Here is a 23,326-nt window from a genome sequence, read left to right on the forward strand (position 1 = left end):
TGTTAGAAGAATCAAAGTTTGTATTATTCTTTTAAGCAAATAATTAATTAACAATACCATAAGTGAGTATGTCTACAGGAAAAATATGGGATAACCTGTTACATTTTTTGTTATTTTTATCTAAAAGAGATTGTACTGTGCTTATTTTACATCCGCAGCTGTGCACAAATAACTCCTAAAACAAGACAACTTGGTTGCTGGAGACAGGCCTTCATATCTTGAATTTAAACTTCCATTGTGTTGTAAAGTTCAGCCTACAGGGTGCCAGTGATAAGACAAAAAGGGTTTGAATGACTAGTAATTATATCATACAGAACATGTAAAAACAAACAAACAAACATGTGTTAAACATTAGGACATAGCACAGACTCATGGGTGGAACCAGCCACTTAACATACACACCTGCAAAGAGACTGTGCAGCAGACACACAAAATGAAACAATTAAGCATCTTAAACATTTCTATTCAAATACACTGCTTATTGTTCACCTGAACGCTTATAGGAACCATTTTGAGTTTCTTGCATAAGACTTGTGTTTCCATGGCAACGGCAAATTGATGAATGTGCGAGCTGTGATCAACATTTTAAATGTGATGTTCTGTCCTTACACAAAAGTATACTTTTTTGTTAAATATGCCAACACAAAAACAGGTGTGTGGGAAGCATGTTTGAAAGCAAACTCTATGATAATCCTCTCTTAACCTTTTTCATCCAAAGATAGTCTACATTTCACTTGGTCTTAAGTGATTCAGCAGCAGGATGGAATTGAGTCACCGAGGGAGTCTGTGCCTGTTCATTCATCTGTGAATCAAATGTCACACAAACTGCCACTGCAATGCTGCAGCACTACAGATGTGAAGGATATGCATTTCTGTATTTTTACACATATAACCTCAAGTTACCAAACTATTCTGCTGGTAATGAATTCTAAGTAACCTGAAGTGATCTAAAATAGCCAGCACAGAATAGCACAGAACTAACACAAACTAGTGCAGCAGCAACCCCATGGCAAGGGCAGCCATGCACATAAATAACCTGCCACAGGCATCACTCAAGAAGAAGTCTAAATCTGACTGCACTTGCCCCATCATAGCACTCTATCAGATCAGCCTTCACATCATTATCCACTATTTCAGTCACTGGATTCTATGTGAATGTGAGTCCTGTATGTTATTTGTCTGTACAGTCCAATAATCAGGACTCTCTGCTGCAGCATTATCCTGATCAAATGCAAACTGATATAACATAAAGGCAACAAGACAGATGTTGTCTGGAGATATCTCAAGTTTTATATGGTAAATTTTACAGATGCAATAACAGATTTGTCCTCCTGTCTTGTCCATTGTCCTTCCTAAATTCAGAGTGACAACCTGTTCATATCCATTTCTGCACCAATGCAATGACTGTTTCATCTTTTCACACAGCACCATCTCCGAATCAGATGAATGATGCATCAATTTTCCCTCTGACTGCTGCTAGAACCACACATCACTAGACACTTGCTAGAGACATCCTCGTTTTATTCTTTCAACTGTTATGCAAACCAAAGCCCTAGGTTATAAGACTCATGACCCCATTGTGCATGGGCTCCAGCCAGAGTATCGCACAAAATGGGTCAAGCACTCACAGCATGTCTGACACTTTGACTGATGATGTTTCAATTGTAAAAGGCAACACAGATTTAAAAATATAGCAATATTAAAAAACTCTCTGAAATAGCCTAAATAAATGAGAATTTCACAATTTATTACTGATCATCAGATCAAAACAAAACAAAAAATGGAACACATGGAAAAGTTCTTATTTATTTTGATTAAAGTACAAAATCTTTCACACAATAACCTGTCAACAGCCTCATACCCAAGGCCTGTGTACTACTAAACCACAATTATTTTAGCGAAGAATACATTTCAGTTTAAAGTTGGTAAAGTTTTTTTTTTTATTATTTATTTTTATTTTCTTAATTAAAGCACTATCACACTGAAATGGATTTGAAATAATTTTCATTATGATAAAAATCTCAACCAGATTGAGAAAATCCACCTAATCTGGTTAAAATGTGCTTAAGCAGCTTAACCCTTTGGACATATCCACTTTGAGCAACATACTTAACTGCTCAAAATAAAAACAAACAGCGGCCTGAAGTGAAAACACTTACTGGATCAATATATTGCAATCTACTGGTCTAACTTTTGCAAACAAAAGCAATTTTCCATGTGACAGAGACAGATTTAAATTTTTTATGATGAAGCTTGGAGACCTGTTAGTGCAGCACTATACAAAGACAGTTTGCAAGAGTTGTGTTTATCCTTTTCCAGACAATATCTTTTCATCTCAGATAATGGTTTTCACCACTGCTTTTTGTGGTTCCTTAACAAGAAACTATTGAACTCAACCCTTTTAATATATTCTATTCTGTTCACGGTCATGAGGTGACAAGAAATGAGCCCTGCAAATAGCTATGCAAAGTGTTTGCAGTGGCTGTGGGTTTCTGATGGCAGGGTGCGGGCTCAGGAGGCTGCTGCTGGAGGCCTCCCTGCAGGGGTGGGTGTGGGCTATTAGTGGGGTCTGGGTTGGGCCAGATAGGCGGGCTACTCTGGTGTGAGTTGGGTGGCAGGGTCTGGGCTGGTGTCAGTGCTGGTGGCCTGCACCCACCCCCGCAGGCCATTCATTCTATACAAATCCCTAAAGCTGGTGGTTGTCAGACAGTGCTGCTTTACAGAGTGTATACTACTTACTAAAACACCATGAACACATAAATAAGACAACGAAGATACCTGCAGAGTAGGTTTTAAAAGGAAAGAAAAATCTGTTTCTACTTTCAAGTAATCAAAAGCAAGGCTTTGCTCAGGTTGTGTCCTGGTTTAACATAGCAGGGGTTGTGCAACACTTTCAGCACCACGGACAGCACCCGCTCTGAAAGCATAGCCCACCGGGGAGAAGAATTGATGGGAGCAACACTCAGCACACAAGAACGTAGCCACAGGTGCTCTGCTTATTTCCACTGACCTAATTTACATTCTCTGAAAGTAACTCAAGGTCCTCAAGGCCTTTAATGTAGTATTTTCAGCTTTTCAAACAGTTTCAGTACCACAGTGTTACCTGTTACATGTTCAACTTCAAATCCAATTTAAATTTAGTTTGCAATTTTATTGCATCTCAGGTTTTCTGTCAGTCACTATAATAGGATATTTTCATAGTTTTCACAGAAAATGTGATGTTAATTTATAGAACTGTTTGATTTCACTAAATATGGAGGATGTTACCACAAACTGAATATTTTGCCAAGCTTGACATAATAGATTCCTACTGATTACAATGAAAAAAGCATATTTGATCAACTCTGTTATTATTCAGTTTATGTAGAACAACAGACAGACAACCCGGTGTGGTCACAGCATGGAGCAGACTTCTGCAATTTTGCTCATGACTTTTAATAATCATGACAAAGCTATTATTTGTCTACTTCCACAATTTAAACTATAGGCTCTTCTCCTTTATTTAGTTTTCAATTTCCACGAATTAGCACACGGCGTTATTAAGAGAAACTAGGTCAGAATGTGTGCATGTGAGGGAATTTCAGGGAAGGAGGAAGTTTCACTTCTGTTTCATTACTCCAAACAAGACACATCAGAGACAGATTAAAAAGCTTTATTCAAACTAGCATGATCAGGCAGTACATTTAAGCCAAATAAGCAACATCAAAATCTGTCAATTAAGTAGACTTAAAAGAAAGCAAGAGCTTTCGCACCCATACTATCTTTGATCTGCTAAATGGGATGGAGCTGGAGAACATTTGATGCAACCCTTGAAGCATATTGTACAATTTGATTGGCAAAGTAGCCCTGTTGGGGGTGGGTGAAGCTGTGTACACAAATGAGAAATAACTCACGTTTACAACACTGAGCACGAGCACCTCTTGTGCCATTCGATCACAGTGAATACAGAAGATATCAAAATGTTCTACTGTATAAAAAACACAAAGTATAAAGCAGTTTCATTTACAATAAATGCATCTATTGGTTCTTCACAGAACATCTGCTCTGATCCAAAAGCTGTCCCTATCCAAAGAGCAGTTAAAGATACTATATCATGGGAGCAAATGGTATTTATTTTACTATAGGAAACCCCAATATTTCAGTTGTCAACAGTCATCTTTTAAATTGCAGAAGGCACGCAAGGAGCTCATCATATGTGCAATTAAAAAACACCTATAAATACTGTTGGAATCGATCAGTTCTGGCAATGATTGCACAATTTAATGTACTCCACAGCAAGAGATCCCTCATCACATGAAATCTTCACTCTGACAAACTGCCAGCTGAATGCTTGTAAAGGTTGGCTTTGTTGAGACGGTGAGAGAGAGGAGAAAAGGGAGGTTAAATTTCACCTACTCAGAGCATGAAGCTGGATACATCCACCGCATTACTGCTGTGAGCACATTTAGATTCAGTGCATATCCCAAAATTCATAGTGCTGTCATTTGTTTAATACATTAATGCAGTCTGCAGAGTCAGCACCAAAGTACTGTGGCTGTAATTAACACAATGTTCTTCTTCTCATAATCCAATCTTCTCACCTCACGCCATTACATGTTATCATGAAACACCCTAATGACTGGTCTTAATAAGCTCCGTGTTTCTGAGAAATCAAAGTCCTGACTTTAATCGTAGTGCAACAGCACTAACTTTAAAGTCAAGAAAAAGTATTTTTGATACTTTTTTTTATAGTTATGTACACTACCAAAACAACATCATATGCACTACACTGGAAATATGCAACACAAAATGCCCTTAAAAACAGCAATAAGAGAAAAATAGATATAAAAAAACATGAATACTGGAAAAAAAAAACACCTTGCCTGTACCATATGTCTTCTTGTACCCTGGCATAGATTAATACATTTTGATATTCTTTCTTTCGTTTCAATAAACAAAGTATTATTATAAAAGTTTTCTTTTAAATGTTAATTTTCATAATCTTTCAAAATTTATTTGCTATTTTACATCTGCACCTTGTGTATTGATTGAAATCTGATATGACTTGAACTGCCGGTTTTTAGGGAAAAATAATAATATAGCTTATAAATAAAGGTTCTTACAGAGAGAGTTTTCATTGAAAGTTGACCCTGTGTTAAAAAAAGTTCTTTGTATTTGTTTAGATGTTCCCACTCTAGCCTATCTCTTTAATGGCTTAAGATGTGCCTTCTCCTTGCCCCGGCAGAAGGAAACAAGCAGAATGTCTACAAATGTATGCTAGATTTTGATTTGGTTCAGAAAATTTAATATTGCAGCACATTTCATAGCTTCTATATAAACTGGAGAATGAATTGCACATCTGTATTTAGTCTTTTTGCTTCTCTGACCTCTTTTACCATTTCCACAGAACTAAAGCATCTACAATTTAAAAAGTAAAGAAAGAAAAGTAAAGATTCTCTGTTTTTTCTTTTGCATTTGACAGTTTTCTTTCATTCTTTTTTTGTCATTTTCAGACATTCAAAAGTTGAGTAAAACACTTAGGAAAAATATCTATAACTCAATCACTGATTTTTGTTTTTTTTATAAGAAAGTTACATTAACAGTTTGAGCCTTACTAAACTCAAAGACTCAATACAAATAATAAAAAAAAGTAATAATAGATAACAAGAAAACACCAAGTGCCAGGCCTGAATCAATGACATAACCAGCTACAGTTATGAATTAATCAGATCCATGGAAGAAGTACATTCTCCCTGATTCTTATGTAAGTTTATATTTAGGCGTGTTTTAGACTCTTGCATTTAAAAAAAAAGTAGCATGACAGCAACTTAAGTACATTAAGAACTGCTAATGGCTTCTGAAACTATAGCACACTGTGTTATCCCTGGAGAGAAGGCAAACTTGTCCATTGAAAAGCTTGAAAGAGTTGAGGAAGGGATGATTTTCTACATGTGGCCTCTTAAGTAATGTCCAGACATTCTGCTATCAATGATTTGTTGTCCAAATACTTGCTAAAGAATAATGCAGATTCATGCTTAAAAGAATTACAGTGGTAGAAAGTTGAGGCGATCTGAGGTCTGCGTCTCGGGATAGAAGGAACCAGAGAGGATGAGAGCTGTGGTGAAGGGACCGAGGGAGGATGAGATTTTTACATCTTCTTAGTGAGTCACAGGAGAGTTTCAGCCAGAGACTCCCATGAAGAGATGATTATATCACCGCAGCTCTCTTCTGGGATCCTGCTGAGGGACAGAAAAACAGAGTAAGCCACAACAGCAATTCAATCTTAATATAATCTTATAGAAAGTCTTCACTCATGCAACAGTGGATTGTGACTGGTTACTGCCACCATCAAGGGGAAATCAGTAGCTTGCGTCTATGTTTGAGTGTTTTTCTGTTCTTTCAAACGTTTTTATTTGTCATTTATAGAAATTTTTATTCATAAAAATCAATCTCTAATACATCTGCATGCATGCATTAGCAGACATCACATTTGCTGTCCTAGATTTTGGTCAGCCAGTGTCACAAGTATCAAAATTACAGGCTTTGTGTGTCGGGATATGGGGATGCTTTATAAAGTTCCTGTTCTTAGATATGTCACATGTTGATCATGTATTGAGAATAGCTGAGTTCGTTTCCTTAATCTTTTTTTGTTTTGTTTTGTCTGTGGTATTACTTTGGCCTAAATCACCACAAGCTAGCCAGACACGCACAACAAAAATCTGACCAACAGCCAATTTTATTCTAATCTCAGCTTTCATTGGAAGCTGGTTTTGTCAGTTGAGAGGCCAACCAAATCCAATCCTAGTGTTCACAGTCGTATTAAATTGGACCAGATTGTTGAATTTGTGAGGGACAGTCTGACAAGCTCAAATGGAAATATTTGATTCTGTACTATTTAATCAGGGGGACGGGGAAGCCAAAAGATTTACAGCAGAGATTTGCACTGGAAACTATGACAGTTTATCAGATCATTTTTTAAAACTAAACATGTGTACTAAATAGAAAGGGATAGAAAATGTCTGCACAATCATAGTGGCTCTACAAAACTTAGCTAGCAACCAGCATACCTCCAGTTGAAGAATGGACTTCCTTTCATTTTGAGTACTTCAGAACAGAGAAAAGAGACAGGTTCAGTGGGATATGCGACACTCAAACTCACAACAAATACACATCATACACAACAGTGTGTCTCTCCTCCTCCATGTGCACCTGTGCATGCATATTCACACTGTTTAAAATTTTAGTGGATCACTTAGTTCAGATTACTCTGTAGGTCCAGCTGTACAAAGAGCAAATCACATCTGGATCATTTTCAGCATGCATACAGTGATAACAGTCTACTACACTCCAGAGTGTTACTCGGGATTCAGAACACATCTCCTTTAGGGCAGAGAAATCACTCTTCCCTTTAGAGGAGCTCCCCACATCTGGGCTTCTTTGTGTTACTCCCCCTTTTACGCCTACTAGTTGTGCTATGATTGTGTCTTATGTATCATTTCTGCAATACGTGACCTACATACTACATAAGACATCAAACAATTGCAGATTTGGGAATGGAGGGTAATTATGGGATGGGTTTTTGGCCTAATAATGCAATACAAATGTAGATAGTTTGCTCTAGAAATATAGAAATAATAAAAAAACACTAGGATTCTATGACTTTATTTGAATCTATACATAACTGGGCATTGTTTATTTTAGTTTACATAGTATAATCACCAATAAATAATTTGAGGTAATCATTGTTACAAAGTTGTTAGAAAGTTTAACTGCTCCCAGACGCTCAGCGAGTGAATGTTCCACACTCTAAACCTCAAACTCACAACATAGACACAAACTAAATAATAAAAAACTGTTTTGATTTTTTAGTCAGTAGTGTCAGCCTGAATACATTTCAAAGTACAGATAGCGGAGTGAGATGCAGAGTGGTAAAACTTATGTCCTTTCCTTCAGTTTAAGTACCAATATAAAGATTTAATAACATGCCAAGTTGAAGTTGTGCTTAAAATCTTATCAAAATGGACAAATATAAATATTCAACCATTGTAACTTCTTAGGGCTGTAGCCAGCTTTAAATACAACGAATCACAGATAAATAATCTTGTTGTGCTGCTAAACCAACAGGCTGTCAGAAGCTACCAAGACTGACAAAAGTCTGAATTTGATAAATAGCTCATGCACAAAACTTTCAGATTTTTGTAGAAGAGTAAAAAACATAAAATGGACCTGAAATGTAGTTAAGAATAGAAATAAATAATTTATATAATTACCTGAACAGGAGTCAACTAAACTGAACTAAATGCAATTTGTGAATAATTTTAAACCACTGGAACGTTTAAATTGTGAGCATTAGACATCCGTTAGTCTTTCATGCAAAAGAGCATTAAATTCTACACAGAAGAATTGAGTTTTTCTAATTTGAAATATGTTTATGTAAAAATGTAATAAATAAATAAATAAAAAAAAAAAACAGAAAAAAAGATGATAATCACCTAGTCCTTACCAGGTTTAATTTAGGTCAAGACAACATTAGATGAACAATAACACATGCAGTCAAACTGTGTCATTATTGCTTTAAAAAGGGAAGAAAAGCCTTGACAACAGACATGAGATGTTTGCTTATATGTGTGGTTTTCTCTAAATGTAAAGTTGCAAGTATTACAGCCGAGCATCTCCACGGTGATCTCATCTGTCCAAATGACCCTGTTGAACCAGAAGTGATTTGTTGAGCTACAACAGCATAAATATAAGTGCTACCAGTGCAACCATGTTCTATTTAGAAAGAAGATGTTTTTTCTGTGTTTTTCTAACTGTACTGTCATGAACTTTAACATTTAAAATATTAACTGAGGCCTGTGGAGTCTGACATGTTGCTCTTGGGCTTTTTGCAATTTTTCTAAGCACTACATGATCTGAGGGGTTTTCCAGGTTTTCTAAGATGCTCACCCCTGGAAAAAGCTGAAAACATTAAAGTCAGTTGCCAAAGAGCAATCTTTCTCATTGATAAATAATGGATTCAAAATAGTTTGAAAATGGCCCTATAACCATTTTCAGACAGATAGCAACAACAATAGCTTTTTTTAAGATCACTGCTGCCTTGGCACTGAATGCTCCAGCCCAGCAAACTGCCAAAATTTCTGCTTTTACAAATGTGCTCACACTTGCTGATAATCAGTGATGCATTTGAATGGCAGCACACAACTGTGTCTTCTTCTCTTAATTCTTATGGAAGCTTTGAGGGTGTACTTCATTCTGTTCCTGCATTTTTCTGCAATAAATCACGACAGTGTGTAATATGTAATGTGCCATTCTCCATCTGAGGCTGTATTTACTGTAGAAATAAAACTTTTTTATATGTCTTTTTTAAATTTTATAACCTTTTAAATCACAGTTAAAAACTCAAAAAATAAATCTTAAATACAGTGTTATTCAGCCTTTGTCAGACATGGTTACTAATACTTAATCTTTACAAAAAACATTCTCCCATTTCAACATACCTCCAGTGTAGATGCTCTGGAGTCTGTGGTCTCACTTGGCCCTATGCTCCTGGGTATACTAGAAACAAAATACCCAGCTCCTTTGGGAATAATGGGCTGCCTCACGACCACTTTACCCTTCCTGGTCTCAGCGAGGAACAAGCTATACCAGTAGGCATCACTGGAGATCAGGGTGGAATCTGCAATGGTAGAGCTTCTCTGGCTGATGACGCTGTTCCTGCTGATCACACTGTTTCTATTAACCGGGGGGATCTTGATGGCCTTTGGTTTTGGTTTTTGACACTTGAGAACAATAATAACCAAGATGGTTATCAGCAGCAGGAAGGACACAGCTCCTAAACCGATCACTAAGTATAAGTTTAGGTCTGTGAAGACATCAAACTCGAGTGGTAACTCTGTAGTCTCTAAGATGGGCAGGGCATGTTCCACTGTTGAAATCCTGATAGTGACGGTAGCAGAGCGTGCAGGGTTGCCGTTGTCTTTAGCAACAACTACCAGCCGCTGTTGTCTTGGATCTCTGTAACTGAACATCCTTGTTGTTCGAATCTCACCATTGTACTGATCCAGGCTGAAGAGGGATGAGTCACTGGTCTGCAGGAGCTGGTATGTAACCCTAGCATTCTGGTCAGAGTCTGCATCAATGGCGATCACTTTGGCCACTAAGTGTCCCTTGTCTGTGGATCTTGGTATTACCTCCTCTACAACAAAACCCTGCGCTCGCCAAGGTGACACAATAAGAGGAGTGTTGTCATTCTGGTCCAGAATGATGATGTGAACTGTCACATTGCTGCTCAGTGGGGGAACACCAGAGTCTCTAGCCTCAATATGGAACAGGAATTCTCTCTCTCTCTCATAGTCAAATGTCTTTAAGGCATAAAGATCACCATTCTCAGGATTGATGGAGAACAGCATTGACATAGATGTGTTAACTATCTCTTTCTCCATTATGAAATAAACCAAATACTGGTTCTCATTGAGATCAGGGTCAAATGCACTTAGAGATGTCAGTAATGCCCCAGGTGGATTATTTTCCATAACATGGATTGTGTAAAAGGACTGCGAGAACATGGGTGCATTGTCATTGACATCCAGGATTTCTAAGGCAATGGTCTCATTCTCAGTTAACGGCGGCAAGCCTCTGTCTGTCACTCTTAGTGTGATGTCATATTTGCTCATTAGCTCTCTGTCCAGCGGCTTTGACACCAGCAGCTCATAGTAGCCCTCTGAGGATTTGTTTAGGCGGAATGGTAAGGTTTCTTGTTGGTTCAGGGTAAGATCCACTTCCCCGTTAACGCCGGAGTCCCTGTCACTGACGCTAACCACTGCAATCAGTGTTCCTACAGAGACGTCCTCAGCCACTGCTCTTTCAAGGGACTTGATGGTCACCTCAGGATAATTGTCATTCAGGTCTGTGACAGAAACTATCACTTTACAGTGTCCTGACAGAGGGTTTGTCCCTCTGTCCTGAGCCTGTATGTGCATCTCAAAACTTTGAGTCTCTTCATAATCAATCACCCCCTTTACTTTAATCTCACCTGAGTTTGGATCAAGAGAGAAGAGTTCCTGTGTCTTCTCTGAGGTGTAAAGTGTATATGAGTATACTAACTGGGCGTTTGTGCCTTCATCCAAGTCTGTTGCGTTTAAGGTCATAACCACCGTCCCTATTGCAGAGTTCTCTGAAGCATTGACAGCAAATACCGGCTGACTGAACAGGGGGGCGTTATCATTGATATCCAGGACATTAATGATGATGCTGGCTGTACCTGAGCGGGGAGGCACCCCCCCATCCACAGCAGTTAAAATCAAATTATGGACTGCATGCTCCTCTCTGTCCAATTTACCACTGAGCACCAAATCGACATATTTGGAGCCATCGCTGCCGGTTTGTATGTCAATGCTGAAATATTTGTTTTCACTGAGATAATAGGTCTTGATTGAATTCGCCCCCACATCCGCATCCACAGCGTTTGTCAATGAGAATCTCTCACCGGGAGGGGTTGCCTCCGAAATATCCAAGTGCATTGTCTTTCTGCGAAACACAGGCGCGTTGTCATTGATGTCCATGATTTCTAGCTCGATGTTAAAAATGCGAACCGGGTGTGAAAGTATGACTTCCATTTTCAGAAAGCACGAGGTTGTTTTAGTCATGCATATGGTCTCCCGATCTATTTTTTCACGGATTATCAGCTCCCCTGATTCTTTGTTGATGTCCAGGTAATTTTTGCTCTGAAGGACATCGAGCTTTGCTTTACGCTCTTCAAAACTGCGAATATCCAGACCCAAATCTGTTGCTAGATTGGCAACAAAGGAACCCTCTTCCATTTCCTCCGGTATAGAGTACCGAGTGATGGAGAACGCAAATCCCCACAGTGCAACGAACGTGAAAACAGCCACGAATAATCGTGTCCGTAAAGGTGCAAGATTACTCGCCATTTTATGGTGTTTTCTTTAAAAAAAAAAGAGAGAAGTGAAACAAATCCGTCCTTACGATCAGATTTTCTTGAGAAGCACCGGTGTCATTCTTGCCTCCACGAGTTGTAGCTGCAGCGGCCCATTTACGACACAGTGCTGCTGGAGATGCTGAGGTCTCACGGCAAAGCTGAGCAGGGGCGTGCACAGCGCCTGTGAGGGCTAGAGGAGTGGTCTCTGAGATGAAATGGTGCTTACATAAGAAAGTATTGCCAAAAATAAAATAATAATAAAAAAAGAATAATTGAAATATTTGTGCAGTCAACAGTTTGCATTTGGTTTAGTAAAAGTTCCAAATGTTTGATTGAATTTGAAGCGCTTCAGTGTTTGCAGCAAGATGTTGCACATTTTTCTAAAATGGAAGATATAGAAAACTCTGCTTTTTGTTGGGGCAACAAGAACAAAGCAATCAGAGTCTGTTACTGAAAAAAAAAAAAAAAAAAAAAACAGAACAAAGTGAGCTGATTAAACAAAGATTAATGTTACAAAACTACACCATATAGTTGACAACACTGCAAATCCTCTACATAACCTATAGACCATTAAATATGTTTCATTAAATGCTTTTTCATCTCCACTTTAACAAAGAAGGAAGGATTTTCCATAGCAATAGGCTAGTTATCTATGATTTCAATAAGTAATAGGGACTTTTAATAAGTAAACTTAAAGCTGAGCAAGAACTGTGACATTTCAGAGAGGATGAAGTATTGATTTCACTATTACTTGTTTTCATGTTTTTTGTTTTCTTGTTTACTTGGGCCATTACCATGACACTTTGTAATTTGGGGGAAGCAACACCTTGATGCCTGTTGTCACACATTTGCATCAAACTGTCATGATTTTAAACCACTGAAAAACAATATTTTGGAACAAACGTTTGTCTCTAATTATAAAGTTGACAAGAGATGACACAGCCCATGCAGCATATACTTCTTGGTATAAATATTTTTTGCTGCTCTCTTTATTACAGGTCTGATTTACCTGCAGATTCAGTGAACTGTGTGCTGACATAAGTTGTTTCCAGAAGAAGAAGCCCCTCAGTCTTTTGTTTCCTTTTGCGCCATCCAGTGACATTTTGAAGAATTTAACACACCACACAGACAACACAAGGCCTTCAAGGCCCACTGTTGTGTAGACATCTGTTTCCCTGGTTTAACACACCAGACTCAAATTAATGTCTCAATAACAGACTTTCCCAGAGCTTGTCAAATAACTAGCCTAATGTTCAATGTGTTATATTTGTGATGTGCAGATTAATTAAGAGTAAATACTGCACTTAAAAGAAATTTAATTTAATCATGGAAGTTATTTAATCTAAATAGAATCATTATAATAACCTTTGACCTATAAACCTTGAATTGTGTCATTTCTACATTTTCCACTAAATGAGCCAGTGAGATTATGTTGAGACAAATCCTCACCAAGTCGGGTTCTGGATTTTTTTCTGTTATTGTTACTATCATCAAACCCACGTGTTGCTTACAACTGAATTTGGTGGCAGATCAGCAGAAAGTGGAAATACATCTCAGTAACCTCTAGATGCTCTGCTTCATACTTTTTAAAAGTCAGAATTCTGCAGAATACTTCCAGCTTTTCATGTGACAGTTGGTTTCATTGGTAGTTTATGTAGTTTAAAGGAGTGTGTTATCATTACAAAGTAAATTAATGTTTTGTCTTTTTTTTTTTTTTTTTTTTTGTATTCACAAAAGTTGTTCATTTTTATGTCTCCAATCCCCATTGATGCAGACCTAGTTTCTGGTGATGTTTTTCTTTTCTTTTCTTTTTTATTTTCTGTATTTGGATTTAAAATGTTTCTGTTTCTGGGTTTTCTTCTTTGACTTTGTGCTTTCTTGTCTTTTCAGAGAAGATTGAAAACATGAAGATGTCCAGTGATGAGCAAAACTAACAACTGACTTGACTGCCAGCAGAAGTAAGTCAGTGGTAGTTTTGTCAGTGGCTACACATAAAATTTCCCATGAACACATATTTTTTCTACATTTAAAATACGTTCTGAGCTTTTCCAGAGTTGAATGTATTACAAACAAAACTCTTGAAAAATAAGCTTAAAAGAAGAGAAATGTTCAACTTAGGTATAAAGTTTAGCAGATGTACTGTATTCATCTTTAAAATATATTTACATTGTATTTGTTCCACCATGGTAACACAGTGTTCATCATCTGCCAGCTAGCTAAAATGCTATTAGGAGGATGCTACCAACTTAATTTTAGAAGTAAAAAAAAAAAAAAAAATCATGTAGAGAATATCTTTTAATCAATTAACTCCACTTCTTTTTTCAGCTTTGAGCATGTATCTAGACACTTCCTGCTGTGCAGTTAAAATAGTTTTACCATTTAGTATTTCCATATGCTGCCGTTGTTTCTGTCCTTCTGTCTTAACTTTTTAGCACCAAGCCACCAAAAATCCAGATGAGTCTCAAAGTGGGGAGGAGGATGGTGCCTGTGAGGGACATTTTGATAAACTGACCCCCTATGTGGACAAAAAAACATCACTGTGACTGTGGAAAATCCCTAAAAGATTTTTAGCGAATCAAAGAATCTGTACACCTGTGCTGAATGTGGAAACAGTTTCCATCAGTCTAGTAGCCTGAAAAGACATCAGCGCTTTGAAGAGAAGCCGATGTGACAGGTGTGGGAAAGTTAATCAACACATCCACAATTGTGCTGAATGTGAGAGGAGTCTGAACTAATAAGGAGCTTTAAGAGCCCATTCACACAAAACAAGTGTTTTAACAGTTAGGAGACAAACTGGCTTATTAATATTTCTACGCCTGACACGTCTGCATGTTAGCATGTGAGAAGTTCAGAAAGAGTCTCAGAACGGTTTGAGTGAAGCTTCCCTTTTCTTAGTGATAGTATGCAAGTGTTTATCGTGTATAATCTTGATGTTGATCACAGTTTAATACTGTTCTCCGATCAGTTTAATGACCTCAGATTGTTAAAATCATTTTAACAGTAAAAGTCAGAAGCATTTAGCTGAAATATAAAACTCTTTAGATTCACAAACGCAAACATTTGCAGTTATAGCTATCATTGGAGGTCTGAAAGCTGAAATACATGCAGTGAAAGACATTCCAAGTAATATATGGGATAAGTATTTTTGTGGTTATTTTAAAAACGGATAAAACAAAATATAAACAGCATGGTGGTCTAATGCGTGGTCTTTAGTTGAAAAAAAAAAGTTTACCAGAAGTATAACTTAATTCCTTTCTGCTTTATTAATTAAAATAGGGAAATTAGGCTTTAATACTAGGCTAAATTATTATTATTATTATTATTATTATTATTAATTTTATTATTATTATTATTATTATTGTTGTTGTTGTTATTTATTAATTTATTTATTAAACAAATATACTTATCAATTTTTTTTAAGACTTTTGAATTCCCAATAACGTAGATAAGAAAAGTGGAAATTAAATTTTCTTTTTAAAGTGCAAACATGCACCCCAACATCCACACCTTATTAGGAAAGAGCCCAAGTTATACATGTGTAAACATGCAGAGGGATGGCAAAGAATCTCTTAGTAGCTGGCATGTGTGAGAGAAAGGTGCCATCTAGTGGGCAGTTAAGGGTAACACTTTCTTTTAGCTGGAGTGGTTGGAGATATTGATTATTGGAAGACTCAAAACAAATACATGAAGATAAAGTAACAAAGTTAGATATAGACAGGGCACTGAAAATGGTTATCTTTCCTTGTTTACAGCACAAGAAACACACACCAACCACTAAGTTGGACTGTTTTCTGTACTGGAGTTGATGCAGTCAAAGATAATCTCAGCCTAATTATCTGTATTATTTGGATTTGTTTGGATTTGAGTTTCAAATATCTGATAGTTTTCCAGTGTCAGAGGTGAAAGCAACACACACACACACACATACACCCCAATTTTATCCATCTGACTGGATTTTCTGAGAGTTTTAAATAAATCCGAAACAGGCCCCTGGCACTCAGCTTTTTGAACATGAAGCAGTTCAGTGAGGAAGTCGAGGCAAAAGCCAAAGCAAGTCCAAGATTAACCCCCTGGTCTGCAACAACTCAGTTGGAGGTTGGGAATCTTAAGGATAATCTCCACAGCAGTAGCTTAAACCCAGTGGTTTACTGACCAGAATGCCAAGAGGTTAAAGACATTTCTGTCAAATTTACGCAGCTTTTATTTCTACCACCACCTTCAAATGCACAGATTTCCATTTCAAGATATTCACCTGCAACTTCAATATCTATCTATCTATCTATCTATCTATCTATCTATCTATCTATCTATCTATCTATCTATCTATCTATCTATCTATCTATCTATCTATCTATCTATCTATCTATCTATCTATCTAAAAAAATAAAAAATAAAACAAATAATGACAAAGATAGAGTTTGGGAATATTTACTTAAATTAGAATATAATGTAAATAAAACAATGTATATACAGTGATCATTCCTATCTAGTATAATTTCCCTATAATTTCTCTCTCTCTCTCTCTCTCTCTCTCTATATATATATATATATATATATACAATGATATATAATACTTAAATCTTGTTTTCTCAGGAGACTTTGTGTCTTTATTGTCCATAAGCCACTTCCATGTTATTACCCTTCACTGTCAGTGTAATAAGTCAAAGAGGTCATGTTCTTACTATAATTCTTCATAAAGGTAACACAAATTGTAAAGAAGCACTCTTTATTATTGTTATTATTGTTTTATGTAGTATGAATTTGCTTTGTTTTAGATGAATTGGTGTTGCATGTGTTACCATTCTGGATTTTTTTGCATTACTTGTACATTATGTTCACATTGCTGTCTTGCTGCAGAGAGGTATGACCAGACTCAAACAGGAAAACTATGACTACAGAACCATAGGTGTATCTGTAAATAACAGAGCCAACAGAGACCCACTGATTCTTTGTTGTTAAATACAAGAGTTTCTTTTACATATTAAAAATGGATCAAATATATCAGTTAACAATAGAAACCTCTGTTCTGAACCTAAAGAGTATAAAGGTTATATTCAGGGTAAATTCATTTCATTCTTTGTCACACAGCAGTGCAAATGACATAGCTAAGACAAAAAAAAAGTCATTTTAAGAGTTTCACAGTAAAATTCTGGTAGAATATAAACATCAGATACACTTCACAGCATGTCAACTGTTGTTCATTTTAACAGTGTGCTACTGTGGTACAATAAAGATAGAGTTTATATAATTTAATAGAAAATTTCACGTGATCATTTATTTATAAAAGTTAACCGCACATCTTTTACATGTACTTATCTGGTAAATTGTCATCAGCCCACAAAATCCTTGCCAAGACGAAGTCAAAGCTTTGCTAATTTAGGCTTAAGAGATGATACTGTTTAATAATCATCCTTTATTAGTCCCACTGCGGGGGGTTTAGATACTGAACAACTGTGTTTGGTTAACTGAGCTATTAACTGTAAATGTACATGCAGATTGGATTTTTAACTGTAATTTACAATATTATAAAATCCAGTAAAATACTGAACACCAGTACATGAACAGTCTGTTTTACAACTCAGGCAGTGCACTGCTGGGTGTTGCTGGCATTTCATTTATCTAAACATAGAATTGCTTATGATTCCATCATCTTGGTCAAAGGATGGTTCATAGTTTGAGATGAATTTCTTTTTCTTCCCGAAAGTTGAAAAGGTGTTGTACACATCCAGCTCTCCTCTGGGTGTCAGCTTCAAAGTGCTGTAGCCAGACGTGCTGCCAGGAATGTACACATTGTGTTGGTAGTCTGGTTGTTCAGAATGAGGCTGTGTGTACTTTGGAGTCCATGCATAGTTAGGAGCCACTCCCTCTTGAAGAGACTTCTTACACTCTGGAAAAAATGTGCATAAAAGAGCTTATATTGAGAGATCATTTCTGCATTGATTATATGTAAATATGGCATGCTTAATCTGAATACGGTGGTTTAAAGGCATCTTCTTAAATCGTTTTTTTTTTTTTTGTTAATAATAGCTCTCACATGAACCTGAATAATCCCCATGTAAAATCCCCCTACTTTTGGGGTTTGGTATTATCTGCTTTATGATTTGCCATTTTACGTCTCACACTAAATCCTCTGGCACAGACACAGAAAGAACCCCTCACTCATCCGATCACCCTTTTTCACTGGAACAATAATGAGCAAGAATTGCACCTACCATTCATATGGTTTCCCCAGGTCCAATATTGTGGTGCTATAGAGCAGGAAAATCCATCAGTATCATATTTTTGTTGCCGTGAAAAAGTCCCCTCCATATTTGCTGAACTATACCTAAAAAAGAACAGAAAAAGGACAGAAGTAATATGAAAAATATATATTTTTGAGTATTTGCATTGTGTAATATTGTGTGAATAACGGGTTTACCTCTTGTACGCTGAGTTACGTTGGTTCTTGGTCCACGTCCAGTCCTTATTTGAATTTTTGAGCTGCAGCATTAAAACATAAAAACACGACTAGTCACTGATAGAAAAATTCTGCACTGCATTATGTCACAGTAAAATCAACTTCATATGAGATAAACAAAAAAGAAAATCAATAATAGTGATTGAATTGGAAAGCTGGAAAGGGGCACTATTACTGTTTTATCAAATAATAAAATTAAAAGGTAATTTTCTTATATATTTTTTTTAAAAATGCCAAATAATAGGCACACAAATGTAACACAATACCCAAAACATCTTTTTTTAAAAGATCAACTACTGTGTGTGCAGGTTACAGAAGAAGTAAAATGTTAAAGTAACAAATATCACAATGAAAATCCCAAATTTTTAAAATTTTTTAGTTATTCTCTCAAATGTAGTCAATATTCTGTTGAATTAATATGTACACTGTCCAGAAATGTATTTTAAACAGATATAAAAGTTGAATTAAAAAATGTTTCAATATTTTGTTGCATTTTGCAACAATAACAAATCAAATTAGTTTCTTATAACAAGGACTTTGATAATCTCTTTCTATCAGCCTGAGACAAACTCACCAAATTTTCAGTAATATATAGATTTATAAGCCAGGTTATGAATATGCATTTTAGTAAAACAAAAACAAAAACAAAAACAAAAAAAAAAAACAAAACAAACAAAAAAAAAACACCTAAACCAGCTAAAAGGTGTAAATTCTCCTAAATTGAAGGGTGGGGCGAAGCCCATTTCAATAAAAGAACAGCCATTTGAAAATTCATATTTAAATGGTTAAAAATGTGTCCCTTCTTTAACTACAATATAAAGAGTAAATATGAAAATAAACAACATATTTGATACTGAACCAAAATTTTAATTTAATTTTAGGTTTGAGTTTATAGTTGTTAGATCATTTTGTCCTGTTTGCCAGACATAAATTAAACACTCAATAAATAAATAAAAATAAAAATAAAAATAAAAATAAAAATAAATAAATAAGGGAAGGGAAATAAATATCATTGACAGAATTACATTTTTTGTTTTTATTATTTCTGTTTTAAGGTTTTGCTGTTCCAGCATCATGTATCATGTTGGGTCACCATAATATATTATGGTTATTCAAATTATTCTCTATGTAGTGTAGGGTTCGTAAGGTTTATTCATTTAATTCTACTTTCAATTAAATCCGTTTTCATACATTTGACACAAGCTGCACCAAACATCTACCCACACATTAAGATTCATGTTTCAATCAAGGGTTTGAGAGTTAATTCAAACAAATATATCTGAAATCAGTAAATGGAAATGGATCTAATCTATGGCATAATGTTTTACCACCCGTCGACTTAAACATCTATAAGTGTGTCAAAATAATGTTCATTTTCTTTCTTGTCTCTTGAACAGTTTGATTAGGCTGAGTAAGACATTTAAACTAAAAACCAAAACAACCAAACAGTTTTGTGTCTGATATTACTAATATTGTACAAACAATGTAATCGTCACCATGGAGTTTGGAAAATGAGTGTCTATTTAATCTTATTTAAAAAAATAAAATAAAATATTTTGTCTTTATCTTTATATGATATTTCATCAGAAGGAGCAAAAGAGACAACTTTTTTCTGTTTCACAAGAATATCAAATGAGGGTTCATGGTTATTCATAACACTACTTCCTAAAATGTTTATTTAAAAGTTGCCATGTCTTCATGTAAAACGGCTGACAAAGTACTCAATGATGGAAGCTCGTGTTCCAGCGCCATCTACTGTACTGCATCCCAAACTTATGAGAAAGCAGGTTAAGTGAGACATGTCTGGGTTGGTTTAGTTTTTACATGAAGAAAATTCCTTAAAAGTGGATTATGAGACGTTTCATTTGTTTCTTACCTCATTTGGAGTTGCTGCCCTGTTGTTGGACAGCTCATTCCGGTCTACGGCGCTCCAACCAGAAGTCAGGTAATCTGTGCTCTTGGCATTATTCTGCTGGAATGACATTACTGGACTGCAAGGCTTTAGGAACATGAAGTCGCTCTTTGATGATTCCGGTGTCAGGCACATTTTGTAGCAGTACACCTGCGGGAGCGCGCCGTTGCCGTTTGCCTCTGCGCACCCCGACGCGCCTGTGGACATGCGGACATTTAAGTTGGACTTCTTGAAAACCTCTGTGGTGGTGGACAGCTCTGACCGAGAGCAGCAGCAGCAGCAGCCGCCCCTGATGGAGGGGAAGCTGGAGTCTTTGCTGGGCGCTCTGCCCTTCAGTTTCCTCACTGAGACGAGGACGATGATAGCCACCAGAAACGTGAAGGAGACTGCGCCCAGGGCCACGATTAAGTACAGAGTGAAGTTTGAGCTGTGATGCGGGCTCAGTGAAAGGTCACCCAGATCGGGCTGCAAATCTGGCAGGCTGTCAACCACTGACAGAATGATGGAAACTGTGGCCGAGAGGGGTGGTTGACCATTGTCCTTCACCAGAATGACCAGTCTGTGCCTTGTGGGTTCGCTCTCTTCTAACGGGCGTATCGTCCTGATTTCGCCTGTGTACAGAGCTATGCCGAACAAGCTCGGGTCTGTTGCTTGGAGCATCTGATAAAACAGACGCGAGTTTTGACCTGCGTCTGCGTCCACAGCGTTTACTTTGGTGACTAGGTAACCGGCGTCAACTGATTTGGGCACAGCTTCGCTGGGTGCCGTGCCGTTGTGCGGAACAGGTGACAAAATAACTGGCGCATTGTCATTTTGGTCCAAAATAAAAATGTTCACTGAGACGTTGCTGCTCAGTGGAGGAAACCCGGCATCTTGAGCCTTAACTGTGACATGAAAGTTTTTAAGTTGCTCGTGGTCGAAGGATCGCAGTGCGTAAATATTCCCGTTGTCTGAATTTATGGATACATATGTGGATACAGACATCCCCTGTATGTCACTGTCAAGTATAGAATAGGATAAATATGCATTCTGACCATAATCTGGATCTAGTGCAGTCACTGAGCAAATGGACGCTCCTGGTGCGTTATTCTCGGTTAAATACACGGTATATGAAGGCTGTTTAAAATGGGGCGCGTTATCATTCACATCAGACACCTGCAGCAGGATGGTTTTCCTGGTAAATAAAGGTGGAGAGCCCATATCTCGAGCAGTGAGGGTGATGTTGTACTCTGCCACTGCCTCTCTGTCTAAAAAATCTGAAGTTACTAAAGTGTAGTAGTTCTTAAAGGAGGAATGGAGCTGAAATGGAATCTGGCTGGGGATTTCACAGTCAACATTTCCGTTTTCACCCGAGTCTTTGTCCATTACACTGATGACTGCTATTACCGTTCCCGGGGACGCGTCCTCCTGCACAGGTGTAGACACTGATGTTAGGATCACCTCTGGAAGGTTGTCATTTTTGTCCAAGACGTTGACAAGCACTTTGCAGTGAACTGCTACAGCAGATGGGCCTTTATCTTTGGCCTGAACGTAAATTTCATGCATCCTGGCTTTTTCATAATCTATCACTCCTTTGACTTTGATTTCTCCCGTGTGCGGGTCCACGCTGAAGAGTTGGCGCACTTTGATGGGAGCATGGCCGCTGAATGAATAGGTGATGTCGGCATTGGGACCCTCATCTAAGTCTGACGCGTTGAGTTTGATGACAACTGTGCCTTTAGGTGCGTTTTCAGCGAGTCTTACCCTGTAAAAGGATTGTTCGAAAACAGGCGCGTTATCATTTGCATCCAAAACTGTGACATCTATTTGCGCAGTGCCAGATCTCTCCGGTGCGCCTCCATCCACTGCAGTCAACACCATTTGATGGGCATTCTGCTGCTCCCTGTCCAATGGGGTCTGCAGGACCAGTTCTGCAAATTTACTGCCATCGCTGCGCGTCTGTATGTCCAAATAGAAATGCTCATTTACACTGAGCAAATAAGTACGCAGCGAATTGGTTCCAACGTCCAAATCCTGCGCGCTCTCCAGGGGGAAACGGGATCCTGGCGTAGCAGACTCCGATATGTCCAGATTAAACTCAGTCCAAGGGAAATTAGGAGAGTTATCATTCACGTCCAAAATCTCAATCTCAACCCTGTACAACTCAAGAGGATTTTCTATGACCACTTGCAAGTGAAAAGAACAGGACAAACTCTGCTCACATAGTTCTTCACGATCAATTCTTTCATTGACAAATAAAACTCCGTTTTCCAAATTTACCTCCACATACTGTTTTTTAGAACCTGACACTATCCGGAATCTGCGCACAGACAGCTTGTCCAAATCCAAGCCCAGGTCCTCTGCAATGTTACCAACAAAAGCTCCGTGCTCCAGTTCCTCTGGGATTGAGTAGCGTATCTGTCCCCAGATTGCATCCAAGAAACAAATGAAGAACACAAAAACACACAGTCTTTTTCTGGCTGTATCCATCTGTAGGCTTAAGAAAGGCGATTAAATTAAAACTGAGTCAAAACTGTGGAAAATATAGTCTTTACAAAACAAAAAAAACTTGACATTGGTGGGACTGAAGCGGTGTCTGCCTGCCTGAAAGAAAAGAGAGAAGAGAGAAAGGGGCGTGCAAGGACTACAAGTCTATCTCTGAGCTTTGTGTGCGTTGTGTGTGTGCGTGTGCAAGAGTTTATTATTGGCCCCACTGTTTCAATAGAGGGGAAACGACATCTGCTCGGATAATCTGTCCTGCCTACTAGCCCGATCAAATTCATGTCACAGTCTCTGAGCTTTGACCGCAGGTCAGAAGTGCTACATTCAATTTCTTATAAGAGTGTTTCATCATTTTGAACTCATATGGAACCTAATCTGATAGAACACCTTTCCCGAGGTAGGCTACATTCTGGGTATATCCAGTTTAACTCAGAACACTGATGAGAAGTTCCATCTGTATGTAATGGTTTACTTTGCTGTGACACTGCAGGGTGGTAAAACTGAAACTGAGAGAAATTATTCTATTGGAAACGTTTTATTTCCTTAATAAAGTCATTGT

General features: G+C 37.5%; 2 protein-coding genes across 4 annotated transcripts; both read right to left on the bottom strand.

Moving 5' to 3' along the window:
• Positions 1–3,636: 3,636 nt before the first annotated feature.
• On the bottom strand, positions 3,637–12,053 carry LOC121654809 (protocadherin alpha-C2-like). Of its 3 annotated transcripts, XM_042009119.1 has the most exons (3): positions 9,477–12,053; positions 7,047–7,083; positions 3,637–6,215 (listed from the first exon to the last, which is right to left on the bottom strand). In XM_042009119.1, exons 1-2 carry the CDS (start codon positions 11,907–11,909, stop codon positions 7,072–7,074), a joined length of 2,445 nt encoding a protein of 814 aa, XP_041865053.1. In that variant the 5' UTR covers positions 11,910–12,053; the 3' UTR covers positions 3,637–6,215; positions 7,047–7,071. The 3 variants fall into 3 exon arrangements, with proteins under 3 accessions (XP_041865053.1, XP_041865052.1, XP_041865051.1); XM_042009118.1 differs by lacking the exon at positions 7,047–7,083; XM_042009117.1 differs by lacking the exon at positions 7,047–7,083 and having other exon boundaries at positions 3,637–6,218.
• A 4,810-nt stretch (positions 12,054–16,863) lies between these two features.
• On the bottom strand, positions 16,864–22,840 carry LOC121653816 (protocadherin-10-like). The gene is made up of 4 exons (XM_042007479.1): positions 20,251–22,840; positions 18,336–18,397; positions 18,130–18,242; positions 16,864–17,804 (listed from the first exon to the last, which is right to left on the bottom strand). The coding sequence occupies exons 1-4, from the start codon at positions 22,753–22,755 to the stop codon at positions 17,533–17,535; spliced, it is 2,952 nt and encodes a 983-aa protein (XP_041863413.1). The 5' UTR covers positions 22,756–22,840; the 3' UTR covers positions 16,864–17,532.
• Positions 22,841–23,326: the final 486 nt, after the last annotated feature.

Source organism: Melanotaenia boesemani, chromosome 15 (genome assembly GCF_017639745.1).
Source record: "Melanotaenia boesemani isolate fMelBoe1 chromosome 15, fMelBoe1.pri, whole genome shotgun sequence".
Lineage (NCBI taxonomy): Eukaryota > Metazoa > Chordata > Actinopteri > Atheriniformes > Melanotaeniidae > Melanotaenia > Melanotaenia boesemani.